Source organism: Pelophylax lessonae, assembly GCF_965119305.1.
Source record: "Pelophylax lessonae genome assembly, chromosome: 8".
Classification (NCBI taxonomy): Eukaryota; Metazoa; Chordata; class Amphibia; order Anura; family Ranidae; genus Pelophylax; species Pelophylax lessonae.
In genome coordinates this window covers 80,666,842-80,688,638 of record NC_138775.1, presented here as the reverse complement: position 1 = coordinate 80,688,638, position 21,797 = coordinate 80,666,842, and the positions used below count along the sequence as shown (strand labels likewise).

Here is a 21,797-nt window from a genome sequence, read left to right as displayed (position 1 = left end):
TAAACTACTTTTCCTCCCACTGTTCACCAATCCTGGACATTTTCTATTCCCACTGGTCATAGTCCAGTCACTAAGGTCTGAAAAACAATGAACTGTCCTTTTTTTTTTGCAAGTCTGAGTTCCTCTGCTATAAATGAAACCTGATGAACATGGAGCGCTTGCAGGCTTTAGCTAGCATTTAATATTTTTAAAAAGGCAGCTCAAGTTGACATTAAATTTAAACAGTAGTCACGAATAAGACCATACAACACAACAGGCAGCTTGGTACACTGGGCTAGAAGAAATGAATAAATGGAAACAGACTTTAGGCAAACTCCCCTTCCTCCTCCAGCTTTATTGATAGTTTAAAATTACATGTCTATTTTCCAGGACTTCAGTTTCTTTTACCATCCGACTTTAAAAACTGATTACACGCAAATGAAACTCAAACAGTTGTCTAAAGTGATATAGTATACAAAAATAACATCTTGATTTTTGTGAAAACATTTCTCTGCAGCTCCTGAATAGCTTACTTTGCTTTATTCATTTATGCATGTTCTGGGTTTTTTTTTTTTATTTTCATTACTTCCATGAAAAGGAACAAAAAAATTCCAGGTCTTTCTGTCACCTGTATCTCCGACACAATCTCAATGACCACTTTCACCGGAATTGTAGACTTGGCCACCATGACAGACATTGACGTGATACTCTGCCCTAGCCCGATACAGATGTAGTTGATGTTAACAGCTGAGGTCAGACAACGAGACCACCACAAAATTAAATATTTGCAGAAGTTTTCACAAACTCTTCCAGTAGCGGATCGCCTTGCGCAGGTGCTACCATTAACCTGAGAAGGGTCTACTAGTCTGACTCAACTCTTCCCGATTATTTAATCCCAACTCACCAGTGGCACGGAAAGGGGGTTCTTTAACAAAGCATTATACATAACACCTCTACCAAACTAAACATAAACATTTTTTTTTTTGTAGTTAAATGCAGGAAGTCGTTTTGTTTCCACCCTTTCCTCCTTTTGCACGTCAAGTAAAGCTCACTGGCCTGGGACTAGCTCTATCTGCCAACCTTTGGCCAGTGAAGAGGATTCAGAGAAAATAATACAACCATCAATCAGAAAAAGGAGGGGCGACAAAGGAAATTTAAGCTGTAGCTTCAATCGTGCATTCTCGTGCAAGGTGCCCCGACTCCCCGCAGCGATAACAGTTGACTTCACTGGTCTTGCTGCAGTTGATTGCTACATGGCCAGTCTCTCCACACCTGAGACAAAAGAAAAAGCATTAATATGCTGTCATTTACATGTACAAAAGACAAACCAGTCAAATAAGAATTTCAGATGTATGATTTCCATTCATCACCTGTAGCATTTCACCTTGGTGCAATCTTTCTGGATATGACCAAACTCCCCACAAGAATAACATTTCTGCTCATCAGCATGGTCACAGTCACGGGCAAGATGGCCGGGTTTTCCACAGTTGTAGCAGCACTGCTCCCTCTCCTTTCTTGGCTCCTTGCAGTCCTTTGCAATATGGCCACCTCTGCCGCAGTTATAGCAAGCTGAAAACACAATGTTACAAGTGTCATCAACAAAACTATTTACCATCTCTAAACACCTCTCTAATTTCTTTTTACTCTAAAGTGTCACAAAAAGGAAGAATTTAATTTTGTCTAGAGTAAAGGTTGGTAATAACCTATCCATGTTTTTTAGTCATCTGTTTCTCATTGGGGAGATTTCCCTTCACTTTCTGTCACATAGCCAAAACAGAAGTGAGAGGAAATCTCTTCAAAATGTCCCCCTTGGAAGACTATTCCCGTTCTGATGTCAACCTAAAAAAAATTGGGTTTTTTGGCTTTAAACATTAAGTTTCATTGGGTTATTTACAAGTAACATACAAAAATCAGCATCAGTATACATGAAAAGGAAAAAAGCAAAATATAACATGCAGACATCACATTAGAGCATAAACTAAGAATGACAGTTTATAAACAGGGTAAGATATTGTTAATTTGCCAAGTAGACTCCATGAACAATTAAGTGCTGGAGAAGCTTCATTATAGAGTTGGAGCAATGATGTAGCCCAACAATATTCCAAAAGAGGGATTTTTTCACTTACACTTTTGATAACGGTAAACTGGACAAATAAGAGTGGGCTAATCTCCCTAATTGGGGCAAAAGCAGGCATAAAACCTGGACAAGAGTCCTCTCGCCATTTAAAAAAATGTTAAGCCTTTTGTGACACTTTAAAGGAAACCTTGAACAAAGAGGCTACCACTGCAAAACTTTCTGAAAATGCAAGCTACCTTCCCCATCACTGACCAAGAAGATTAGAAAGTTTGAGTGAAGTCAGGACACCTAATCTGCATGCAAGTCTTAGATCAGTAACTAAGTACTGAAGCTGCTGGAAAAGCATGAGAGCCAGGACACTAGCTTTTTTTTCTTTAAGAATGGTGACATCAGCAATTACAGCCCCCAAACTTCCTCAGCGCACCCTTCCTTTGGTGCAGTTACACAATAAGTAGGTCTCCAAATACCCTCCCCATCTTATATTCACCTGTCCAGATGTAGCAAGACATTGTCTGTGCACCTTTTCAGTGTGTAAAGCATATTGCCCTGACTAGAGGGATTTTAAAAAGTTGCTATGTGGCACTAATGAGCTACAAAATCTTGCGGAATTGGGGGGATTGCTAGTATGAGACTGGGAGGTGGCTGGAGGCAGTATAGAATGCGCCACAACACTTTAAAGCTGAAGAACTACAGGAGAACTACAAAAAGCACATCACAATTCCAAATTGTCTTGACAATTTGCTAATCTCGGAGTTTAGCCTTAAACTAACAACCACATACGCGACTTATAAAAAACGGCCCAATAAGTCTATGGCAAACAAAACTGTAATGTATTTTTCTTTTACAATCTGCATTCACTAAATAACTATAGTAAACACTGCAAGCACATTTAGAACATGTAATTCTCAGTTAAACCAAAAATTGGAACAAGAGTCAAACAGCCTGACAAGTCTAACTCCTATGATTTCTTTCAAAGTGGGCCCAGGCGCAGATATATTTTTTCATGCGATGTAAAAATAAAAAGGGAAAAACAAACTAAGGCAACCACCCATCTAAGGACACATAGGCTGCAGTACATAGCAGTATTCTTCATGGTATGTGAATGTGCCTACGCAATCTTGTACCTACAGCCTCAAAGCTGTATACTTCTGTGTGTATTAAGGCAATGCGGCCCCTGACTGCTAACCTCCAGAGATTTAATCAAAGTTTGGTGATCACTACTGTGTTTTGCCAAATGTTCTCTTTTGCTAGAGGCTCTGACACAAAGCTCTGCCTCCACAAACGTAGCTATATCCATACAGTACAAGAAACAGCCTGGCCATATTAGGGAAGATCAGCTGCAGCCAAACAGGCAGTACTGGTGACTAGTCCATTTATTTTGGACTGCCCTTTTTGGGCTCATCTTCCAGAGTTCAGTACTCCTGTATGTTTTGGAAAATTTAAAAAAAAAAACGTTAAGAAAAAATTAGAGTACTTTCGTTTTTTGCTGAGCCTAAATTATGAAAGGGGATTTGTTTGTAATTTTCAGTTCAGTAACTTGATCTTACAGGAGGTTGATAGTTCCTGAATAAATTACTACAAGCTTGTTTCCTACTAACTTGTATTTTGACCATTTGTCATGTAGTTGCAATTAATAACATTTCCCTGGATACACTGAAAGCAAAAAATCCAAGTCACCCTGGAGTAAAGTGACTAAGAAAAGTGCTTGGGCTGTAGCTAGATACTTTTGAACTGTCACAAAAAGAAAAAAAAGCTTTGCTTTAAATTACCATCCTTTTAATTCCAAGTTGAAGCAATCCTTTTAATTCCAAGTTGAAGCATTCTAGCAAAAAGTAAGAACTCAAATAGTGTTAGCCGTCAAAGGACAATGTCTAGAAAGGACAAGGTATTTGCTTCATCTATTTCTGGCAAGGACTACCGCCTGACAGACCATTAACAAACCACTATTTATAAGTTGCAATATCACTTATCAGTAGGGCCAACGTGGGTTCCATACTCCTAGCAAAACTAAACATTAAAGCTAAAACACACATGAAAAAAAAAAAAAAAAAAAAAAAAAAACCCATATACTGTTACTTTAAATGTCCATTATTAGGTGGGTTTTTACTAAGCAGAAACTAAAGTCTCAGTGGGAACCATACTGCAGGTCCCATTATTATTAATACTCTAGGCAAAAAGGGTCCATCAACCAAGTCACTGCTCGGATTTGATAGAGATGCTATAAAAGCTCCTCCATATCATACACTTCTGCATAATGTACCCTTTAGCAGGGTCACCAATGACAAACTAAGAGCTGTCTTTCTGGAGAAAATCAGGTGGCTAATGCCAATTGCATGGCTGTCAAAATGACCTCCATCTTGCTTCAGTATTTGAGTCACATGGAATAAGCAAGCAGTTAAGGACTTCACTTCACTCTGGCTTTCTTGATGCATGCCTGATTAAAAATATTAAGGCTAGAGGAAGAGAAAATGGCCATATATTTTCAAGGGGTCAGCAATGGTAGGCTTCTTCCAGAAGATTTACTTTAGGCCTAAACTAAATGCTTGTGGGTACACCCGAGGGCTCTCAGCGTAATGTGCAAATATGTACATCATATATACCCATTATGGCAGACTTAACACCCAAAGTGCATTCTTCCAGTACTGCAGGTCTCCACTTCTTATTGCTGCCACTGACATTTTGTCCCAATTTTTAAAAGAAATAAAATGCTAATACTATTAAAATACCCCCCCCCCCTACCTATCCTGCATACTCTTGTTAAAAAGGTAAATAAAATCTGTGTGCATACCTATTTTTATTGAGCCCAGGTCAAGTCATGTGATCCTGCAGTTAGGGCTTGAATGCATCAGTGAGTGGCTGCTGCAGGGGAGTGAATGGAGCTCTGACAATGGCTGGGCCATAACAAGCCCATAGGCAAAGTAAAAGCTCCAGAAATTCACAGCTGTTGAGCGCTCATATACAGCGGGAGCTGCAGGATCATATGACTGTATTAAAAAAATCAGGTAAGTATACAGATATTTTTATACAGGATAGTTAGGGCAAAGAGGGGAGTGAAGATTTTTAGTATTCGCCTTCACTACCACTTAAAATACGAAATCACACTAGAATGGACAGCTGCTGGAGCGCTTTACCTCCAGCTGCTGTTCTTCCCAAATGCGGTAGGGGCAGTGTGGTGCCAGTAGTTACTTCCACTCTTATACACAAATTAAATTGAAATGATTTATTGGCAGATTGAATAAGGACTGGTACAATTTATCATAAGGATACTTTTCAGCTAAATAACTCTGAAAAAGCCTTGATACTCAATCTCCTGTGAAGTTACTTTTTTGAAACTACAGATATTCTTTTGCCAAATGACACAGGATCACATTTAGCAGGTTCAGCACAACAGTATATCATATTAGAGTTAATCATTTGCGGTCTGTGGTCCTGCACAGAAAACTGGATCATGTACAAGAGTTATACGATGAATGTGATTGGGTTCAATACCCATTGACACTCACCATCCTCTTGAAGGTCACAATCCTTAGCAAGATGGCCAGACTCTCCACAACGATAACAAATGTCTGGAAGAGATGAAGAAATAAATTGGAACCCTATATTGGAGAAGAAAAAAAAAAGTATATTAATAAAACTGCAAAAGCATTAACAGTTAATTGGGGGAGGGAAATAAAAGCAGGGGAGGGAGAGCCAAAGCAAAGCCTTCCATCTTTGATAAATGTTACCTCTTGAAGAGTTGAAACCACCACGTCCTCTGCCTCTACCACCTCGGCCACGTCCGCCACCTGTAGGGCACTCCCTAGCCCAGTGACCAGAGCGACCACACTTGAAGCACTCGTTACTGCTCATGTTTTCAGATTTAGTTCTACAAAAAAAAAAAAAAAGTATACATACAGGTTAGATTTAGAATCAAATACTTCAAAGTTATTACTTTTAGTCCTCATGCACATTGGATGTTTGACCATCTCTCCTAAACACCTTTTCTCCTGACAGCAGCAGAAAAATGCTCAAAGCTTGTAAACGAGCGCAGAGCTTGGGCATAAAGTACATTGACTAGAATTATTATTTATTCCAGTCATTGAAATAAACAACGCTCAAGGCCATAAATGGGTCAAGCGTTTTTTTTGTCTGCATAACGCTGCTGCTCCTCGAAGCATAGGCAGTTTTTTTTTTCTGCCTCTGTACGACCCTGCTTCTAAATGTGTGCATGGACACAGGTCAACATGCATGGGCATTTATAAGCGAGGGACACAGACCGCAATAAAAACTTGCATAATTTCTCTACAGAAAAAACAAACACATGCCTAAAGCAGACATGAAAAGAAATACTGACAATGTGGTCAGGAAAAGGGACCTTACATGGAATAAAATGAAAAAAGAAGACGTTTATTTTCAGGATTACACAAGTTGTTAGTACAGGGGTTGGGGAAGGGTTACGTTTTAAAAGAAACCTACAATGACAGCAGCTGCTATTGTTGAGCTCCTGAAAACGTTAAAGAGGTTGTAAACCTCAGAAATTTTTTTTTTTTTTAAAAGTTCACCTGAAAGAAACCTAATGAGCTAGTATGCATCGCATACTAGCTCATTATGATATACTTACCTTAGAACGAAGCCCGAAGCGCCGACTGCTCACCTCTCCTATGGGTGACATGTTCTATCACCCTTCTTCCGGGTTCGCGGCATCCGGCTTTCTGATTGGCTGGACCTGCGATCACATCACTCCTGCGCGGGAGCCGACGGTCACGGCACGGGGCTCTGAAGGAACGGCACCAGTGGCCTTTCCTTCAAAGCGCATGCGCCAGTGACGTCACTGGCTGCATGTAAGGTAAATATCTCCTAAACGGTGCATGTTTAGGAGATATTTACAGTACTATAGGTAAGCCTTATCATAGGCTTACCTATAGGTACAACTTGCAGGAGGGTTTACTTCCTCTTTAAATGGCCAGCTATCTCCAGAATAAATACTTTGATTTAGGCCTCTTGAAGACGATTTTTTTTTTTTAAATCTATTTGCACATATTTTCACGCATATGCATTTGCGGAAATACACAGAAATGTATTCTCATTATCTTGTTTTGTGTGTTATGTAACTGGGCATGATGCGAAAATTACTGACCAAAAATGCAGATTTTTATATTTTGTTTTTACTGAAGAATGCATGACGCTTGTTTACGCGCCTGTGTGCATAGGCACATTACAATTAATGGGCTGTATTTTAGCTCAGCGGTACTGGGCTTTTTCAAGGTGCAGTGTGCAAGAGGCCTTACTGTCCTGGGACAAAAAAAATTGGAAAGCTAGTAACATCAAAACCCCTAAATTTATATGCTCATTCCTTGCCAGTAACCTGGAAATAACTGAAGCCACTTTATCAACATGAGGGTAAGGTAAATGAGCAACGGTTACAAATTTCATCCTTCATATTTTTTCACCAGAGGTTTCCTTGAAGATTTGCTCTTTACTTGTTTACCACACTAAGAACTAATGTGCTGGGCACTGCTTCATCTATTAGAGAGATGTTCTCTCTAGTGTAAGATGCCAGATGTCTGTGTATTCAATGGCTCTCCTGAGAAAAGCCTTGGGATCTATAATGACTAGTATACAATTACTTTTTTTTAACAGAAAAATACATCTTACAAAGAATTTACAATGGTCAAAAGTGCAAGGTCCCTTTTAACTGACTTTGCACACCACCTGACAGATTACCATACTACTAACTAGGGCTGCAACTAACGATTAATTTGTCTGTCGACTAATCTATCGATTATTTTTACGATTAGTCGACTAATCTAACGATTATTTAAATTTTTTGTTTTTTTGCTTAATTTAGTGTCTTTTTGATTAGCTAATTAATCCTGTAATTAATACAGACCCCTCAGTAAGCCCCCTTCCCACTACAGACCCCTCAGTAAGCCCCCCTCCCAGTACAGCCCCCCACAGTAAGCCCTCCCACCCAGTACAGACCACTTAGTAAGCCCCCCTCCCAGTACAGACCCCTCAGTAAGCCCCCCTCCCAGTACAGCCCCCCACAGTAAGCCCTCCCACCCAGTACAGACCACTTAGTAAGCCCCCCTCCCAGTACAGACCCCTCAGTAAGCCCTCCCACCTAGTACAGACCACTTACTAAACCCCCCTCCCAGTACAGACCCCTCAGTAAGCCCTCCCATCTAGTACAGACCACTTACTAAGCCCCCCCCCCCCCCCTCCCAGTACAGACCCCTCAGTAAGCCCTCCCACCTAGTACAGACCACTTACTAAACCCCCCTCCCAGTACAGACCCCTCAGTAAGCCCTCCCACCCAGTACAGACCACTTAGTAAGCCCCTCTCCCAGTGCAGACCCCTCAGTAAGCCCTCCCACCTAGTACAGTATGTACTGGGTGGGAGGGCTTACTGAGGGGTCTGCACTGGGAGGGGGGGCTTACTAAGGGGTCTGTACTAGGTGGGAGGGCTTACTGAGGGGTCTGTACTGGAAGGGGGGCTTACTAAGTGGTCTGTACTGTACAGACCACTTAGTAAGCCCCCCTCCCAGTACACTAGTACAGACCCCTCAGTAAGCCCTCCCACCTAGTACAGACCCCTTAGTAAGCCCCCCTCCCAGTACAGACCCCTTAGTAAGCCCCCCCTCCCAGTACAGACACCCCAGTAAGCCCTCCCACCCAGTACAGACCCCTTAGTAAGCCCCCCTCCCAGTGCAGACCCCTCAGTAAGCCCTCCCACCTAGTATAGGGCTTACTGGGGGGTCTGCACTGGAAGGGGGGCTTACTAAGTGGTCTGTACAGTACAGACCACTTAGTAAGCCCCCCTCCCAGTACACTAGTACAGACCCCCCAGTAAGCCCTCCAACCTAGTACAGACCCCTTAGTAAGCCCCCCTCTCAGTGCAGACCCCTCAGTAAGCCCTCCCACCTAGTACAGACTGTACTAGGTGGGAGGGCTTACTGGGGGGTCTGTACTGGAAGGGGGGCTTACTAAGGGGTCTGTACTAGGTGGGAGGGCTTACTGGGGGGTCTGTACTGGGAGGGGGGCTTACTAAGTGGTCTGTACTGTACAGACCACTTAGTAAGCCCCCCTTCCAGTGCAGACCCCCCAGTAAGCCCTCCCACCTAGTACAGGCCATTACAAGCCGGTGTAGCGCCGCAAATGTGACATCTCTAAGTAGCTGGGGGAGGATGCGAATGTGTGTTGTGGCAGTACAGGGGTGCTGGAGATGGTCAGCACTCACCTCTCGTCTCCGACGGAGCCCGGCGGGGGAATTTCACCTGGCCGGCAATGCTTCAAGCGGCGCGGCGGCCGGCCGGGGGCGTGTGACGTCACACGTTGACGCGTCGACGCATTTTCCGCACGTCGACGATTTTTTGTAGTCGACGAGTCGTGACAGCCCTACTACTAACACCAATGATATTGGTGCAGGGATCTCCCCAGCTGCACCTTTGTGTTCTGACTCACAACCCCCCCCCCCCCAACACACTGATCAGTGCGCGCATCCACTAGTGTATAACTTTATTCTTTACATATTCACCCCCCCCCCCCCAAACTAATTTTTAATCATGCAGGGGACAAACAGTGCCCTATGTGATGATTTTTTTTAATAGAGCAACACTGTCCATGGACACAGGCAGTGCAGCTCAGGACCAAGCCTACACGAGCACACTATCAGAAGGGTAGGAGCCAAAAGCGCCAGCGGGAGACCTAAGAGGTTTGGGGCCACTATCCCATTGCACACAGCAGGTAAGCATAATGTTTATTAAAAAAAAAAAAAAAAAAGTGTGTATAGATTATGAAAACTATAAATAAAAAAAAGTGAAGGCCTATAGCAGAGTGGGGGATGGATACCAGCTAGGGCTGCTATAGGCGTAGCCAAGTCTTTATCCTACTCCTGTAGGGGGCGATATAACCCTATGGTTCTGAATATGGAGCGCTGTGTCCACCAATGAACAAAGAGAAAAACAAGACTTTACAATAAAAAAAAAAAAAAGCCGGACTTCATTGCATGGCTAGTCACTGGCCTGGATTAAGCATTAGGACCCCCTGATAACATGTACACGTTTGGTCCAGCAAGTGCTTAAGTACTACAGCAAGGAAACCCATGAAAAGCCCAGGTGTTGCACTTTTACAAACAGGATAGGGTCTCATATTTCTATCCCAATAGACTATTTCTAAGCTTTTGTTCACATTGAATGCGACTTTGAAATCGTACAACTTCATCTGAACTTGCACAATTTCAAAGCCGCATTTTAGTCTGATTTCTGGGGCCACTTGAAAGACATCGGTGTGGGTTCAGGCACAGGATGTCTATTGAAGTTGCCAAAAGTAGTGCAGGAACTACTTTTGGAATTTGAAAGGCCAAATCACACCGATGTGAACAGGGACTAAATCCCCCCCTGAAGTACCACACCTTTTTATTCCTTTACAGCCTCTCTTCTGTGACGTTTTTCTAGGACATGCCTTACAATACCCCGATTACCTAATGAAAAACCACCCCCTTGCCCTCATGGCCCATTCACACCTATTCAATTTGTTGCACTGCATTAATGCACCTTACCGCAAGACAGGTTAAACATGCTAGCATGGTGAAGTGCTATTCATTTTCAATGGTATCCCAATGCCCTTCTTACACACATGCACTGCGGCACACCATAATGCACTAGGGAAAGAAAATTGTGCATGTCCATTACGGTCTGTTAGTTGGGAATGAGTGCTCAAAATGCAGTGTCCTGTGCTGACAGAGTTGAGGACTGACTTTACCCTAAACACAAGTGTTCTCACACAGACCTGTACATTACTGAGCGGACTGGTCCTTACTTTGCTGTCTTATTGCACTACACAACTGCTATAACGCCAAGTTTACACATGTTCAGTGCGAATTTCCCCTCAGTTTGCACTGTTTGTTAAGGTGCGGCTGAACTGGTATGGATGGCACAGATGCGGCGCTTACATCAGGGGTCTAAAGGAGCGGTTCACGCATGCTCTGAGACCGGTTAACGCCGCCACCCCCCCCCGCACGTCATCGCGTTTGTGCGGCCCTCCAGTGAGGTATGCACTTCACCGCTGCCTTGATCTGACCGAATCCCGATTGGTCCTCCCCTAGTGTCATCCCCCGGCTGCTGGCCAGCCTCAGGGACAGAAACGCTGCGGACCCGGTGCTATGAAGATAGTACATACATAGTAGGTGAGGTTGAATAAAGACAATAGTCCATCCAGTTCAACCTGAATGTTCTGATCCTTGAGATGTACGTCCAAGAGTCTTTTGAAAGCCACCATACTTCCCGCAGAAACCACCTCTTGTGGTAGAGAATTCCACAATCTTGTAGCCCTAACAGTAAAGAACCCCCCACGTTGCCTGAGGTTAAAACGCTTCTCCTCTAATCGCATTGTATGCCCTCGAAGTCCTCATGCAATCCCCTTCGACTGAACAGTTTTTTCTAAGCTGAGATCCCCATTGAGATATTTAAAAATTGCTATCATGTCCCCCCTCAGGCGCCTCTTCTCCAGGGAGAATAAATCAAGCGATTGCAGACGTTCATAATTAAGGTCCTCCAATCCCCTAATTAGTTTAGTTGCCCTTATCTGGACTCTCTCCAGCTCCAAAACATCCCTCCTGAGGACTGGCGACCAGAACTGGACAGATAGAAGTTTACCTCCATGTAAGTTTTTAATATGGGTCAAAAAAATTTACATCTGCTACACTGAGTGGCGCCTTTCTCTTTTCTGCATATTCGAATATACAGCGATTGTTAAAACAAATTTCAATGACTTTTCCAAAACTTTGTGGGATAAATTTCCCAAAACTTTCCCAGGCCTGGAAATTTCCATCTTAAAATTCCACGACTTTTCCAGGTTTTTTATGACCGTACGAACCCTGAATAAAACAAATTGTGAAAAAAAAAACAGTGTGCCCATACCAGACCCTTATCTGTGCATGCAGCATGGCTGTCCAGGATAGATGGGGGGGAGGGGGTAGACACGAGATATGCCCCCCTACCACACCAGGCCACATGCCCCAACCCAAAGCACCTTGTCATGTTATTCCAGATTCCTTTAGGCCCCCTGCCCGCAGACCCCACAACCACTGGCCAGGGTTGTGGGGAAGAGGCCCATCGGCCATTAACAAGCAGGACTCAGAGTCAGTGGGGACGATGGGGGTGTTGGTACAGTGCAAGTTCACCTTACAGATTTTCTGTTCTGTAAAGGTGAATTCAGCCTTTAAGTGGCATCCATGCCTGGATGGGTTAGGATTGGCGATCATAAAAGCATGGCTGATAAGCGTAGGTCACCCATTATTGATACCATCCCTTTAAACAGGCCATGCATGAATTACATGGGTTCTGAGGTTAATGTAATGCAAACAAGGCTCGCAGTTTAATTATCACCTTAATCATCCACAGAAGCCGTGTAATTAATGTGCGTCCTGGTTTTATTAAAGGGATGAGGTGGCAACCCTACTTGGCACCGATCACATGTGCCATGGCTGGGCGTTATACGTTTTCCTATTAACGATCTTATTGGTCTATGTTGTTTTCTTAATAACGATCTTATTGGTCTATAACGTTGAGTTTTACAAATACATAAGATTGTAGAGTTCCATTGATGGAATATCGGGGAAGCAATGCCGGGGAAGCCCGCACTCTGCCCATATAAGGAAGCGCGGCTCAGGCACACGTGCTATACAGGCTCCCCGCTTGTGATAGAGGCGCGCTCCAGTTATAAATAGCAGGCGGCTGACATGACGGCAGTGCTGCGGCACGTTAGGCGTGCAGGCCGCACAGAAAGGCCTAGGATGGAAATGTAAGGCCAAGCATGGGCCAGAATACTCCATTACATTGTACCGCCCCTGGCTCAGGCCTAGCACCGCGCCCCCTTCCCCCAGAGCACACCAAGCAGCTGACAGCACGGCCTTCTCCCGCATCTCTCAGCAAGGCCGAGCCCTGTTCAATTTCAGCCCTGCTACCCGCCATTGCATGACTCAGCCCCGCACCGCTCCTCTACTCACCTCCCGAACGCTGTTTATCTACAGTCCCTCTCGGCTGCGCCACACGCGGTTTGCACACGACTCCAAAATGCCCGTCGAGCTGCGCACGGCGCTCCCAGTCTACCTAGCCAATCAGAGACTAGAACGCACGGCCGCTGCTCAGATTCCCACCAATAGCAACCTCCGCGCACTAACACGCCCACCATTAGTCAAGGTAGGCTGTTGCCTGCCAATCGGGATCTACCACCGAGCACTACATGAAGGGGTGATCAGTATTCGGAATATTTAAGAGCAAAGAGGCAGAGGTATAAATCCTTCAGGCAGAGCTCCCGATGGGAAGGAATTTATATGCCACTATGATATGATTACATAATGTGCGGCGGCTTCCACCTGTAGTTTTTCGTTGTAGAAATGGATATATTAGACACCCCTCCCTACTGCATCGCTTCTGCTGGGTGAGCGCAGAGCAGCTTGGTCAGATGGTACATTCCTTACACATGACTCAAGGCGCGCTGTTGGGGGAGGTTCCCGCCTTGTAACCTGTCATTTCACTGTGCTCGGGAGAGCCCGCCATTTTCTCATGTTTATACTCCGCTGTAGTGGGATTAGGGCTGCAGGGAGGAGGTCACATGGAACTCTTTTATTTCCCAGACAATAGGAGCGAGAATATAGAGCCCACACGTGTGTGCGGGAGACATTACATTCATACTTCGTGTGTTTATCCGCTTACAGTGATAGAAACAAATATGTCATATATTGCAGAGCACCATGCTTTAACCAGTTCAGTACCAGGGACCTTCACCCCCTTCCTGCCCAGGCCAATCTTCAGCTTTCAGCACTGTTGCACTTTGAATGACAATTGTTTGGTCATGCAACACTGCACCCATAATAAATGTATATCAATGTTTTCTATTTTGTGGTATTTATAGCGGTTGTATACTGAAAAAAAAAAAAAAAACCCTGCAAGACAAAGGCATAATGAGCTAGTATGCATCGCATACTAGCTCATTATGAAATACCGTAAAACGAAGCCCCGACACGGACCCCCGGACACTGTTGTGGGAGCTGACATGCTCTCTCGGCGTCTCTTCCGGGTTTGGTGGCTCCAGCGCTGTGAGTGTCCGTAGCCACAATGGCGTCACTCCTGCGCATGCATGCCCTGCTGTGTGCCCCCATGCCCTGATGTGGACCCCATGATGTGCCCTGTGATATGCCCCATGGTGTGCCCTGTGATGTGTCCCATTCCCTACTGTGTGGCCTTTGATATTGAAACTGAAGCAGCAGTGCTACTACCTGTGCAGCTCACTGATATAAGAGCTCCCTGGTGCATGATTCACAGCCATTATACGGAATGCAAATATAGAAAGATGATTTCTATATTTTTAAGAGCAACCGGTAGTTGCTCTTAAAAAATCTTATTTAGTCAGGAACCACAGAACATAACTGCGACTGGGTGTTAGCGACTGGGTGAATATTTAGTGACAAAGCGTGTAGCCTTTGCGACTGGGGGTTAGCGACTGGGTGTAAACCTTAGCAACTAAGGAGTAAGTTAGCGTCTGGTAGTAACCTCAGTGCCTGGGGATATACTGTAGCGACTGGGACCAGGTATACCTTTGCGACTGGGAGTACCTTTAACGACTGGTGGATAACCCTAGCGACTAGGAGGACCTAGCGACCGTAGGCGACTGTTGAGTACCTTAGACGACTGGTGAGTACCCCAGGTTTAGTACCAGGGGAGATAGAGGTAGAGTAGGTAAGGAATAGCAGGTATCCTAATTATCCCCATAGAGTAGTGGGTAATAATGTCCGGCAGGATTGGGGATGCCACTCAGTGCACTTCTTGCTGCATGTATGCGTTCCTTGATGAACTAATCGAGGGTGAATACTGCTGTGCAAGATGTGAGCGACTTGCTTCTCTGGAAGCCCAGATCCTGGATCTAGAGAACAAAGTGGCAACACTGCGCAGCATCAACAACCTGGAAAGAAGCTTGGACATTACCCATCAGGTGCTGGCAGGGACCAGCATAGAGGAGGGTGGAGACGCAGGCAACAGAGGTAGGCAGTTGGGTGACAGTTAGAAGGAGGGGTAGAGGGAAGAGCGCTAGGGAGGCCAGTCCTGAGTTGATACACCCCAAACAATATGCCAAGTTGGATGATGATGGGGATATCAGCTCAGGGGTGGCAGTGCTGGAGCAGGCGCCATCCCCCAGCTGCTAGGGTAGTGGCAGCTGCAGGAAGGAGGGGGGCCGTGACTCAGGAAAGGTTAGACAGCTTGTGGTAGTGGGGGACTCAATTATTAAGAGGACAGATAGGGCAATCTGTCAAAACAATCACGGTAGCCGAACAGTATGTTGTGTACTGGGCGCTCAAGTTCGGCACATCGCGGATCGAGTAGACAGATTATTGGGCGGGGCTGGGAAGGACCCAGCGGTCATGGTGCACGTTGGCACCAATGACCAAGTAAGAGAAAGGTGGAGGATCCTAAAGAATGATTTCAGGGATTTAGGGACTAGATTGAGGAATAGGACCTCCAAGGTGGTTTTCTCTGAAATACTGCTGCTCAAGCCACACAAGAGAGGCAGAAGGAGATAAGGGAACTGAACAAGTGGCTGAGGAACTGGTATAGGAAGGAGGGGTTCGGGTTCTTGGAGAACTGGGCTGACTTCTCAGTCGGCTCCCGGCTCTTTAGTAAGGACGGGCTGCACCTTAATGGGGATGGTACAGCACCAAGTTGGAGGGGCTTTTAAACTAGGAGGAGGAGGGGAGGGCCTTGTGGTAGAGTCCGTTAGGAGGGAGCTGTAGACAGAGAGTATTATTGGGGGCAGAAGCGACAGCAGGTCCGTAGCGTCTAAAATCGGGCGTCTGTGCGGACAAACCTCAGACTAAACAGAAATAAAATTAAGCACTATGCAATATCAACTTCCACTAAACTAAGAGGGATATATGCAAATGCCAGGAGCCTAGCTAATAAAATGGATGAGTTGGAAATGTTAGTACATGAGGAGGACATAGACCTTGTGCGAATAACAGAAACTTGGTTTGACTCCTCACACGACTGGCTGGCCAATATCCAAGGGTATTCTGTGTATCGGAAGGACAGGGAAGGAAAAAGAGGGGGGGGGGGTATATCTCTATGTCAGGAATAATGTAAGGGGGTGGAAATGAGTGATATTATGGAAGGGTTGAGTACGGAGTTAGAATCCGTGTGGGTAGAGCTCCGTAGGGAAGGTGAAAAGGGGAAAGTTATTGTGGGGGTTTGTTATAGGCCACCAAACCGAAGGGAGGAGGTAGAGTTGGAATTTATGTCACTTTTGGGTAGCGTGACAAAGCTGGGGCCAGTCATCATATTCGGGGACTTCAACTATCCCGACATTAACTGAGAAGAGGGGACTGCACACTCACTAAAGGCCCGTCTCTTTATGGAAACCTTACAGGACAACTACATGTCTCAGTTGGTGGATTCTCCTACTAGAATGAATGCAGTGTTGGATCTATTAATTACTAATGACACAGATCTAATCTCAGGTGTAGGAGTCCGCGACAACCTGGGCTCTAGCAATCACAGGATGTCAACATTTAGCGTAAATCACAACATAGCAAGCCATGAGGGGAACATAAGAACCCTAACCTTCGGAAGGGCAAACTTTCCCAAATTGTGCTCAATGATAGAGGAAATAAACTGGGACCAGACCCTAGGAACTCTGACCACAGAGGAAAAATAGGAATGCTTTAGGAACATATTAAACAAAAGCATGTCACAGTGCATTCCAATGGGAAATACATTTAAAAGAGCCAAAGCCAAACCTGGCTGGCTTAGCCATAATGTAAATAAACTTATTAGGAAAAAAAAATGGCATTCAAGAAATATAAATCGGAGGGGGCGTTATCGGCTTTCCAGCTATACAAGGAATTAAATAGGAAATGTAAATACGAAATCAAAATGGCTAAAATCAACTTCGAGAGACAAAAAGCAGAGGATAGTAAAAAAAACCCTAAGAAATTCTTTAAATATATCAACAGCAAAAAAACGAGATCAGAACATGTTGCACACATAATTAACGATGAGGGGAGGATGGTTACAGAGGACACTGAAAAAGCCTCTGTGCTTAATGCTTTTTTTCCCCTCAGTCTCTACACAAGAAATGGAGGGGTACACTGACCATGACGGTTTGGTTAGCAGTACTTCACAGGACTTGCCGCTATGGCTAATAGAGGGTGAAATATGGGAAAGGCTAGATAAAATTAACACAAGTAAATCACTAGGCCCCGGTGGCGAACATCCGAAAGTACTTAAAGAACTCAGTAAGGTTATATCTAGACCACTGTTCCTGATCTTTGCTGACAGTATTTTGACAGGAAATGTACCAGGTGACTGGAGAAAAGCTAATGTGATACCGATATTCAAAAAAGGGCAGAGGCATATCCTGGGAAGTTATAGGCTGGTCAGCCTGACGTCAATCGTATGTAAACTTCTGGAGGGGATGATAAGGGACTATATCTAAGAGTTTGCTAAAGACAACAACATCAACAGTAATCAGCATGGGTTTACAAAGGGGCGTTCGTGTCAAACCAATCTGTTAACATTCTACGAGGAGGTTAGTTGTGAGCTAGACAGTGGGAGACCTGTGGATGTGGTGTACCTGGATTTTGCTAAGTCGTTTGATACAGTTCCCCACAAACGCTTGATTTATAAATTAAGGGCGACAGGCATCGACCACAAGGTTTGCTCTTGAATACGGAACTGGTTAAAGGGGCGTGTCCAAGGGGTGGTAATAAACAACGCATACTCAGACTGGTCTAGGGTGGTAAGTGGGGTCCCCCAAGACTCAGTTCTGGGACCAATTTTGTTCAATTTATTCATAAATAGAATTGAGAACGAGGTCAGTAGCTCGATCTCAGTTTTTGCAGATGACACAAAATTGAGCAGGGCAATAACTTCACATTTGCCTCGTTTCCACTGAGCGGAACGGTTCGGATCGGGACAGATCGGCAGGCTGATAATGGTCCGGTCTATTCAGTTGAGCGTTTCCACTGGAAGTCGGACCTCTAGGGTCCATGCGGGGCATACACCAAATGCCTAGCGTTGCGGCGTGGCGTCACACTAGTGCGACAACAGACGTGACGCTACAACAACAACAACAACAACAATGGAGGTCATCCAGCAGCTCGTCTTTGCTCTACTTGGCTTTTGGTTCTTAGTAATCAAAATACATGCCACACAGTGTGAGAGAAGGTTACGAGCGGCAAAGCGAAACACAGCAGAAAAGAGAAGAAAACTTTTGGCTTGGGTCTTGAGTCAGGAGGAGAAGTACACCTTTGTGCGGCAAAGACAAAGACGGCAGCGTTATAGGGTAAGCAACATTATGCCAATTGTCATTTATTTCTACCCGTATTAAAAAGTAAAATAATACAGAATATGACAAAATCTAATATAAGATGGGAAGGATATACAGTACATATGTACTTAACAACATTCATGTTGCACACGTATGTAAACATGCACATTTGAAGTATTAAATCAAATGCATAACAAATCATTAGTAGTATAATGAGTATTTATGTATAAGGTGTAATACTTCAAATGTGCATGTTTACATACGTGTGCAACATGTATGTTGTTGAATACATAATGTACTGTATATCCTTCCCATCTTATATTAGATCTTTGCAGATTCTGTATTTTTTTATTTATGTATAAGGTGTAATACTTGCAATGTGTACTCATTGCTCACTTTTATACATGATGCTATCTGACCTTGTAAAATATAGTATGTTGTATTAATATGTTTTTATTATTTGTGACATGGTAACATCTGTGTTTTCTTCTTTTAAAGATGCTTCTCCTTTTGTCAAAGCAGCGCCGCCGACCAGTCATTTGGGCTCTCCCCCGTGCCAATGAGTGGTGGGATGTGACCGTCCCAGGATTCACACACACAGTGGGTGCACAATTTCCGAATGTCGGAGGAAACCTTTTCATACCTTTGTGCAAGGCTACGTCCAGCGATGGAGAAGCAAAGCACAAACTTCCGAGCCAGTTTGCCAATGAGGAAAAGAGTAGCCATTGCACTGTGGAAGCTGGCTACCAACAGTGAATACAGAAGTATAGGTCATCTTTTTGGTGTCAGTAAATCATCAGTGTGCCGTTGTGTGCAGGACTTCTGTAAGGCTGTCTGCACATTGCTAGCTCCTGAAATTGTTCATTTTCCAGACAGGGAAAAGCTTAAAGACATGGCTGAGTACTTTGAAAACAGGTGGGGTCTTCCACAGTGTGTTGGTGCTATTGATGGGTCACACATACCAATAATAGCACCACAAGAATACCACACTGACTACTTCAACAGAAAGGGCTGGCATTCCATCATCCTCCAGGGAGTGGTGGATGGAAAAGGACTATTCTGGAGTGTGAATGTTGGAAAACCTGGGAGTTTGCATGATGCTCGGGTTCTACGATTGTCCACATTTTGGGATTGGGTTGGGCAGGGAGGGCTGTACCCTCTTTCCACTAAGAACATTTGGGGGGTGAATGTTGGCTATTATGTGCTCGGGGACTCTGCCTACCCTTTACAAAATTGGCTCCTGAAACCATTTCCTGACAATGGCCGCCTGACACCAGAACAACAAACCTACAACAAGAAAACATCCAGGGCACGGGTCGTAGTTGAAAATGCTTTTGGAAGACTTAAAGGTAGGTGGCGGTGTCTTATGAAGAGGAATGACAGTGACATTCAACTTGTCAAATCCATGGTGCTTACTTGCTGTGCTCTTCACAATCTTTGTGAAAGTCATGGAGAAGACTTCCACCAGGATTGGAATACGTCTGCAGAAGAGCCAGTAAGGGTAATAGCACAGGATATTGAAGATGAGTGCAATGAAATACGTCAGGCTCTGATGCGTCACCTCAACACCTAATTTTTTACCATGATTGTTTTAAAGTTTTAATAAAGTTTTACATTAATGAATCAGACACACCCAAAGTCTCTTATAAAATCTCTTTTATTCAGCAACAAAAATATTCTTTCTATATTTTCTTACAAGTAAGAATTCAAAAAAATAAAACATTTTTACAAAACAAAACTGAAAAATTACCAAAAAACAAAGGGTACAGGTCCTGTGCTGGCTGACAGGCACTATTGCCTTGGCGGTGGCCTGGGATCACGACTGGCTCCCAGCACTTGAACAAGCTGCCCTAGGACACCAAGGAAGGCCTGGTTGAAGGTAGACAACTGCTCCATCTGCTGCCGGGCAATCTCAGCCTCCTGGCGCATAGCTTCCTGGGCATCCTGACGCAGTGCCTGAAACCACCGCTCAGAAAGGGTCTCCATCCTTTCCTGTTGTCTTTCCTCTACTGCCCTCATATCATCAATAACTGTGCGCAGATCCAGCTGCAACCGTCTCCTTTCACCTGGAATATACAAAATACCAGAATATTGATTTAAGAAAATGCACAATTATAACTTTCACTCTGATCATAATGTCTTACCTGTGTGACGTGGTGCATTTGGCGTACTCTGTGGTAGGCTTGGTGTTGACACAATCGTACTGGTGCTGCTGAAAGATGTCGATGGACCATCGTCTGAAAAGTTAGAGGTATCATTGGAGAGTCCATCCACAGTATCTGAAAATGCACATATCAAGGGTTTTAGACACAAACGAGAAGAAGACACAGTGTACTATCTTATGGCAGTTATTATCAGGTAGTAAACAATGGGATGCACAGTGGGTAAAAAAATTAGATGCCTATACTCTTCTGTCCAGGTATTTAAATAAAAAATAATGGAACTATATCAGTTTAAAGGCTAAGGTACAATGAGAGCATCAGAAATCTCCATTATCTTTTCTACAGTTGTCTTTTTTCTCAAAAATAGGGGCTGGTTTATACAGACAGTACATTTCCCTATCCATTCTGAGATTAACTTTACTTGGTTAAAGTGCACTGTGGCTGCTTGAAATCATGCATGATAGCCTTTAATAGTATTTTTATGCATATTCAGCCCCCATTGATATTATCAAGCCCATACTAATTAAGCAAAACACCAGTCACGCATTTTTCATTAATTATACAAAACAGTGCAGCGCTACTCCCTACCATTTTCTTTCAGTCCACTGCACAAATACAATTACATTTTTGGTGCAGAGTTAATGGTTTTGTGCAGTTATTTTTTTTAAATGGTTAGCATAGGGAAAGCCAATGCCAAGCAGGAAAAAAAATTAAACTTACCAACAGGATCTATCATGGATTCGAGAAGTGCAGATGCAGATGAAGATGCAGAGTCCAGACCTCCTTCCCTGCCTTGGTTTGCTGGCCTATGCCCGTAAATGGCGTCCATGGCATCGTACCACTTCCAAGTACTTCGACTGTTTCCACTACAGCTGTTGGCATCCTTAATTTTTTTATATTGGCCTTTAAGCTTCTTAAGCTTTGCCCTACACTGACCCGACGTCCGTTCAAATCCCTCGGCTGCCATCCGCTGGGAAATATCTTTATACACCTTTTCATTCCTCACTGATCCATCAAGCTCACTCTGAATAACACTGTCCGCAATTATAGTAAGGAAAGTGGATAGTTCCTGAGTTGACCAGACCCTGCTGTTATTTGCAGGCATCCTTCTCCTATATCTGGACTGAGCTGCGCTTCCGTTTGACGACAGCAGTGACGTTTTCCTGTCCACCAATCAGTGGAATATATCGTGTGACACCAGTAGCTCCGCCCTAACCGTACCGTACCATTTCCTATGGCCCTACATCTGAAGGAGGACCACGAATGGTGCGGTTTGG

The 21,797-nt window shown here is 44.2% G+C and overlaps 2 protein-coding genes across 4 annotated transcripts; both read right to left on the bottom strand.

Annotated features, from left to right (window-relative positions):
- Positions 1-303: 303 nt before the first annotated feature.
- CNBP (CCHC-type zinc finger nucleic acid binding protein) lies at positions 304-13,179 on the bottom strand. 3 transcript variants are annotated; one of them, XM_082266454.1, is made up of 5 exons: positions 13,044-13,179; positions 5,782-5,921; positions 5,560-5,622; positions 1,350-1,548; positions 304-1,251 (listed from the first exon to the last, which is right to left on the bottom strand). In XM_082266454.1, the coding sequence occupies exons 2-5, from the start codon at positions 5,903-5,905 to the stop codon at positions 1,134-1,136; spliced, it is 504 nt and encodes a 167-aa protein (XP_082122580.1). In that variant the 5' UTR covers positions 5,906-5,921; positions 13,044-13,179; the 3' UTR covers positions 304-1,133. The 3 variants fall into 3 exon arrangements, with proteins under 3 accessions (XP_082122580.1, XP_082122579.1, XP_082122581.1); XM_082266453.1 differs by having other exon boundaries at positions 5,560-5,652; positions 13,044-13,178; XM_082266455.1 differs by having other exon boundaries at positions 1,364-1,548; positions 5,560-5,652; positions 13,044-13,178.
- Positions 13,180-20,149: 6,970 nt separating this feature from the next.
- On the bottom strand, positions 20,150-21,487 carry LOC309561634 (uncharacterized protein; the record flags this gene model as incomplete). Its single annotated transcript, XM_082265632.1, has 3 exons — positions 20,150-20,424; positions 20,503-20,637; positions 21,241-21,487. The coding sequence occupies 3 exons, from the start codon at positions 21,485-21,487 to the stop codon at positions 20,150-20,152; spliced, it is 657 nt and encodes a 218-aa protein (XP_082121758.1).
- Between the last annotated feature and the right edge of the window lie 310 nt (positions 21,488-21,797).